Source organism: Barbus barbus, assembly GCF_936440315.1.
Source record: "Barbus barbus genome assembly, chromosome: 21".
Lineage (NCBI taxonomy): Eukaryota > Metazoa > Chordata > Actinopteri > Cypriniformes > Cyprinidae > Barbus > Barbus barbus.
The window spans coordinates 12,968,555-12,975,704 of NC_136749.1; the positions used below are offsets into that span (position 1 = coordinate 12,968,555).

General features: G+C 47.6%; 1 protein-coding gene across 1 annotated transcript in view; it reads left to right on the forward strand.

Annotated features, from left to right (window-relative positions):
• LOC306887357 (uncharacterized protein) overlaps positions 1-6,809 on the forward strand; it is a gene marked incomplete at its 3' end in the record, with an annotated part of 79,246 nt that extends 72,437 nt beyond the window's left edge. The window contains exons 16-17 of the mRNA XM_079445026.1: positions 3,144-3,385; positions 3,612-6,809. Of these exons, the coding sequence (XP_079301152.1) occupies positions 3,144-3,385; positions 3,612-6,809 (3,440 nt within the window). The remainder of the gene's footprint in view (positions 1-3,143; positions 3,386-3,611) is intronic.
• Between the last annotated feature and the right edge of the window lie 341 nt (positions 6,810-7,150).

Sequence of the window (7,150 nt, forward strand, 5' to 3'; positions counted from 1 at the left end):
TGTGCTATGAGGGAGATGTGTGTATTGAGTGACTGTCCATTCTCACACTCCTTAGAGGATTAGCTGTTACGGATTTGCGATGTCAGAATGTAACGCATCTGATTCAAATGTGCTTGTCCAAGTACTAATTCTTTAATTGTCATTTATACACCCTCCTCCTTGCCTTCTCCCAACACACACATACACAAACACATATACGCACTAGCTATCTCACAGTGTTTTGTTTCAACTGGATGGTTTATTTGATTGCTGTTTAAATCCTCTTTGGCTTTTGGTGTGTCAGAGAGAGAGAGAGACTGAAATAATGTGTGTGCATGCCAGGTTTCCACAGTGAGATTGTCACACTGGTGCCAGGTTCCATTAGCTAACACTACCATTTAACAGCTGAGAAGCTTTACATGTGAAATGAACAGTGACTTTTTTTATCATCTGGTTGGTGGTTGTTGAGGCGTGGGTGATTTATCTGATGTTATTTTCTGAATTCGGTCCTTGTTTTATCTTTAAAGTGTTAAAAATCATTGTGAGGTTTTGGAGGGATAATGAGCTACTATATTATTGAAATATTTTAGTCTCGTTTAACAGATTTCTGCTATTATAGATCATTTCAATGCAGTGATGTCATTGACACTGCTTGTCATGAAACATTTTGAAACGTTAACAGGAGGTGATTCAGATGTAACCAGCGTTAACATGGCTATCATAACATGTTCTTATCAAAAAGTGGACCTTTATGGATTCCCGGAAATTATGAAAAAATGTTAAAGCAGAAATGTGATAGGACCATTGCATTAGATTGTTATCTCAACCCTCAAAGTGGTCTAGAATTGGCAGCACAACTTGTAATCACTCTTTTTTTCCCCCAGGTTGTTTCATTGAACAATCATGAAAGACCATGTCAGTGTTTTTTTTTTGAGTGGGCAATTGATTGCAAAAATGTTTGCTGCTTTTCTGCATTAGGATATTTGTGGAAGGCATATCAACATAACTTAACTTAAAATGTGCTATTCTTAACTGATAAAATTGTGCCAATCCAGTCAATTAGCTCTGAAGCTTAACCGTGTGAGAAGTTACTACAGAGGTATTGAGTCGGTTTTTTTTTTTTTGTACAACCAACAACTACAATTTTACTTTTATGTTTCTATAGAGCCACAGGAAACCACTTGTCCATCTACAGCCTTTTCATGTCTTTTAAACACCGCAGGTAACCTTTTTGGTCAGTGCCACGCAAAAGCACTTCTTACCTGCTAAAAGCCTCTGTTATTTTATCTCAGGGCCAGCAGCTTTCTTTGCAGTGGTCGTCTTGAATAGAAGTCCTTTCACTTACTAACAATTCAGAGGAGTTATTACAGTGGTCAGAGATGCTGTGGAACTTCCGATCTGTTTATAAAAGTGTTGACCTTTCAGGCTGATCCAAGAGCAGTGTTTGCTTTAGCGTGATAGTGGATTGGGTCAGGGCGGGATCAGAAGGGGCTGTACAGGGAACGGTGTTGGAGGTCACGCAGATGGCACAGACTGGCTGTCTGCCTGAGCTTAAAGACCTTGCTAAAGCATTAACTGTTAAAATGTGCCCACTTAACCGTGCCAGCCCTGAGCTCCGTTGCCAAACAGAAGCTGTTATGGCAAGAGCAAAGGTGTGAAAATATGTGTACGTGTGTTAGAATTTGTTCTGTGCGTGTGGGTGTGTATTTGTAAAGCTGTGCAAGTGTGTGTTAGCATATACTGTAGCTGTGTGTGTATGTATGTTCCCAGTATGACACACCTGCTGAGTTTGGCTGTGGTCAGTGAAGTGGTTTGCCAGAGCCACTGGCAGGAGTCAGGAAGAGGTGAATGGACAGTGTCAACAGAGTGAGGCAGTGCTCGGATCCGAGCCGGGCTCGTGGTGTTATCAGTTCAAGTCCCATGTGGAATTCAGCTTGTGTTTCTTCGTCCTGCTTGACTGCATTTTCTTTTGTGAAATGCTTTATGTGATGTGTCTGTGGCAAATCATCTACATTGTGATTAATGCCCGCAGGTTGCGCTTGCTGGATAGTTTGTTTTGATAGCATAAGAGACAGACGCCATAATTCAACCTTTGTAAGAACAACGCAACTGTCATTTACAGTGTGATGGGTGATGATGTGCTTTTATTATGTTACACAGCACTGTTTTGAGATGACCCAAGCTGAGATAACGTGGTGCTGTTGGCCAGTCCTCATCAAAGCAGTAAATGCTGCAGTACATGCCTCTGTCTAGTAAGGTTTGGGGTAATTCACAAGCTCGTCTTTCTGTAGATAGAAGGTGAGATTCTGATTTTCTCTTGAATTTGCAGCAGGCCTGACCATCTTCCAGCACAATTAAATGATTATGATCTTACCCTTTCACCGTTCTGTCTCCCTGTCTGTCCTCTTGTTTTTCCACCCTCTGCCTATCACTCTGTTGCTCCCTTCTATCTTATTTCATTTTCCCTTTTCTGTTCCATCTTTCACACCCTCATGCACACACTGAGACCAACATAATCAATGCACATATACTGTTGTTTCCCCCTATTGTCATCTGTCTTCATCCGACTTTTTATGTTAACTTCCCCCACTCTGAATAGAATAGGTGCTTCTGCTATTTGTCATAATGACAAAGTCACTCTCTTCTTCTTTTCCACCAGCCTTTTACTTATTTCTCCACATTCTCTCATTTCCCATGATACAATGCAGCATTGAAAAGACAAAGAACTTTGCTCTCCTTCCTTTTTTGTCTTCTCATTTACCCTCTGAGGAATAGAGGATATGGGTAGATCATTACACTGGACCTAGCCTTTGCTAGCCTACAGGCCTCTTGCTCTTCCTCTTTCTTTCACTCTTTCAGGATTAACAGTCTGCTCCTTTTGATCAGCTTCTAAACATACCTTCACTCTAATGTTACTTTTACTCACTGGAACCTGTTCAGTAGACCTCTGACCTGAAATGTTTGCAATATAATAGTTTAAAGATCTCAAAATAGCACCTGACTTACTATACAGTAGGTTTACACACGTTTAGTATTATCATCACACTACCATACTGCATTCATACATGTTTTATTGATGCATCTGTGCCAAGTAGTTGTATCACTTATTAACAGAGAAAGCGAGTAGTACTAATGCCTTGTCTTTCTCTTTCCATTCCACTCAGATGAGATTGAGATGCTAGAGCGTCTCTGGCTCTCAGGGATCTGTCATAATGATAAAATTGAGGTGATGAGCTCCAAACTTGACATAGACAACATGGCTGGTGTCTTCTACATGCTACTGGTGGCAATGGGCCTAAGTCTGCTGGTCTTTGCCTGGGAACACCTGGTTTACTGGAGGCTACGGCACTGCATGAGCAAAATGGGCCAGTCCGGCAAACTGGACTTCCTACTCGCCTTCAGCAGGGTGAGAGAGAGATAGAGTGTGTGTGTGTGTGTGTGTGTGTGTGTGTGTGTGAGTGACTGATTTTTAGTCACTAGAAATTTATTTGGGAGCATTTGGGTAAATTGAGAAGGACTGAGACATGGACTATGCTTGTGGTATTACAGATGAGATGAGAGTGATGCTTATGTAATTGACACTGATTTGCTATTATATTACACTATTATATCTTTGTTGTTTGTATTCTTAGGGAATGTATAGCTGCTGCAGTTTTGAAGATGAAACTGCACAAGGTGGGGTTAAAGTCACAGTTCCTGGCCACCATCACACTGCCATGGTTCCTGCTTCTTCCTCACATGTGGTCACTTCAGCTGTATCCACTCCAGCCATTGCCATGGTGCAGCAACAGCAGCAGCAGCAACCACAACAGCCTCAACCTCCTCAGTCTTACAAAACACCTCTTCCTGGATCCCCTCCCACAATTGTTCATTCTGGAGCGGCCTTGGGCCCCACAAATACTCAGCTTGTAGGAGCTCCATTACCATGCACTACTTTCTTACCCCGGCCAGATCGCAGGTTGGCGGTTGTGGACCGCTGGAGACTACCCAAAACTGCTAGTGCAACAGCCTCCATGGTTGTAAGAGGAGCTCTAGCAGAAACGGGACCCCTGCCTCAAAAGGTGGCACCTACCTGGGCAGGTGGTGGAGGTGCAGGTAGTGGTCTAGATGGATATAAGCGCTATTATGGACCTATTGATCCAGAGGGACTTGGGCCATGTGTGGACCAGCAGACAGGCTCTCAAACTCCCAAAACAGTCCCCAGAGCCCACCAACAACCCCCACCAACTAGTGTGGCTTTCTACCAGGAGAAGGGCATGGACCATGGCATGGGGAAGAAGGTGGGAGCGGGTACTGGTGGAGGGGGTCAGGGTAGAGGGGTTAAATCTCTGGGGACTCCCAGGCTTCCTCCTAAAAGCCAGGCCCCAGCCCCGCTGACACCTAACCCCCCGCTGCAGCACCCCTCTCCCCCTCTCCCTTCATCCTTCTGGAGGAAACGGCGCCCAAAAAAGCCCAAAGAACCTGGAGGCCCATTGTACGAGAACATCCTGCCACTGGGCCGGAGAGGTGGAGGTAGGGAAGCGAGTCGAAGACCGAGACCCTCTCCTCCTCTCCCCATCCCGGTGCCAGTCACACTTTCCCCAAGCTACACTCCTCCTTCACCCTCTCCCTCGCTCCCCTACACCTCCACATCATCCTCCTCATCCACCACCAGCTCCTCAACCACATCCTCAGCCACATCCTCACGCTCCACCTCTCCTTCATCCACTTCCACAGCTTCATCTCGCAGCACCCGAGACAGAGAGGCTGAGGAAGAGGATGAGGAGGATTTGGATGAGCTGACCGAAGAGTCTAGTCTTCTGCAGGGCCACAACAGAACCAGGGACCGAGAGCGGTCCATACTTTCCCCTAGATCTCTCACTCATGGACTTCCCCCTCCTATACCCCCACGCAAACCGTGGGGCACCTTTGGAGACAGGGAGCATAAGAAGGACAGAGAGAGAGAAAGGGGTGGCAGTCAACTAGCACAGCTCCAGGAATGGTGGGCAGGATGGGCAGAGAGAGAGAGGGACAGAGAGAGAAGTGGCGGAGCCCAGGAAGATACAGAAAGGAAAAGAGAGAGGAAACGTAGGAAAGAGAGGGAAAAGGAGAAAAAGAAAAAGAAGAAGAAAAACAAAAAGCGAAAAAAGAGAGAGGAGCGTGAAAGAGAAAGAGAAAGAGAAAGGAAGCGTCGCAAGGTGAAAAAGAAGAAAAAGAAGGCAATGAAAACAAAAAAGAAGAAGGTGTCGTCCGGCAAGCGGTCGGAGCCAGAGGAGGGTGATGCTGAGGCAGAGAGAGATGGAGAGGGGGATGGGGATAGAGAGGGAGAGTACTCATCATTTTCCACTCAATATCGCAGTGCATTTGCAGACAAAGGCAGCCTTTCAGCTTGGGAGGGAGAGAGAGAAAGAGGGAGGAGAGATGGAGGTGAGGACGACAGGGACGAACGAGAGGATGAGAATGGGGGAGGTAGAGGCAGAGAGAGAAGACCCAAAAGCTCCCATTCACGACACCGACCATCCAGTAAACGCTATCCTAACCTCAACAAACTCCCCTCTTCAGTTAAATTCTGGGTCAGTGGAGGCGAAGCAGGTGGCACGGAGGCCTCCGGACCCTCCCCTCCCTCCTCTTTACATACACTCCTCTCCTCGTCCAAGAGACGGAGGAGTAGTGGGGTAGAGAGAGAGAAAGAAGGGAGAGTAGGAGAACGCAGGCCACTGCTTCTCCACTATGAAAGGGGGCGAGTTAACACAAGAGAAGGCTTGTCCTTCCATGAGTGGGACTCTGAGGATGAAGAGGAAGCAGTGGAAGAAGAGGAGAGAGAGAGAGAACGAGAAAGAGAGAGAATAGAGGAGAGAGTGCGGCGGGCAGGGAGAGGAGCAGTGTCAGAGTCTGAGCGGGATAGAATAAGAGCAGAGGAAAGCTTTTCCGATGAGGGGTCCTCAGGAGAGTTTGGCCGTTTTGAGAGATACTGGGAAGGAACTGGGGCAGGTGGAGCTAGTGGAATTGGTGGTGGGGGCTGGTTTTTTGGAACGTACCCTGCTCGAGAGAAAGGTGGAAGTATAAACAGTAGAGATGACTCTATTTTGGGTCGGGCAGAGGGATGGGGATTGGCAGGTGATTTTTGGGGTTCGGGTCCAGGGATTGGATGGGGATCTGGAGGAGGCAGTGGAGGGCTAGGTTCACAGTGGCCACCCCCTCCCACTTCCCTGCCACCACCACGACGCTACTGGTCAGTCGACAAACTACAGATGAAGGGTGAGAAGCGAAGCCGCAGTGGATCAAAGAGCAAAGGTCAGAGGTCTCGAGATAGAATGCAAGACGCAGCATCATGTACGTGTACACAGTATGGGCACGGTAGGCCCCACATACACCACAAACACAGCAGCACTCAGTCTCACAGCCAGGAGGATCTGCTTCCCCACTGCCACAGCTTCAGTGGAAGCTCTCGGGCCAAACCACCCCCTAAACCTGACAAATCTAAATCCGGAAGCCAGTCCAACCTAAGCTCCCAGCAAGCTCAGCTCTCCGAACACATACCCCAGCCATCACCCTCCCCACCTCAGCCACTTCTGCCCTCATTACCTGTACCTTCTGCTCCCAACTCCCTACCCATGCCCATTCCTCCACCTCCATCCTCTGCATCTATGTCCCCTCCACCTGTGCTTTCTCCCGGGGGTGCTTCCGGCTCCTCCCAGGCAGCCACCGCCAGCGCTAAGCTTCAGTACCAGAGACTTCGGTCTGTGCCCCAGCCAAGGCGATTCTACTCCCCACACCTGCCACTCAAAGCCAAGAGCTTGTGCTCACGTCGTGGTTCTGCCCATTTCTCCAGCCTAGAAAGTGAAGTATGACACGGGGCCTCGCTGCTGCGCGTGTGTGTGAGTTCTACTGTGAAGCGCAGCTGGAGTGTGATGCACATACATGTGCCGCACCAAGACGAGGAAAACATCCACGACAGTGACCAGGGCAGCAAAGAAACCACAGTAAAAGCAGGGAATGGCTCAACAAATTCCGCCACGGTCACAATGGATACTCCAGCCGTGCTCCATCTTCGGTCTGAGCTGAGTATTACGATGTCCTCTGTGCTCCTCTCCTCCAATGAGAACAGTGGATAGCAAATGTCTGGGATTTTTCTGTGAGTAATGATGTCATGTTTACACATATACACTCCCTCAAACAAGGAAAAGACATT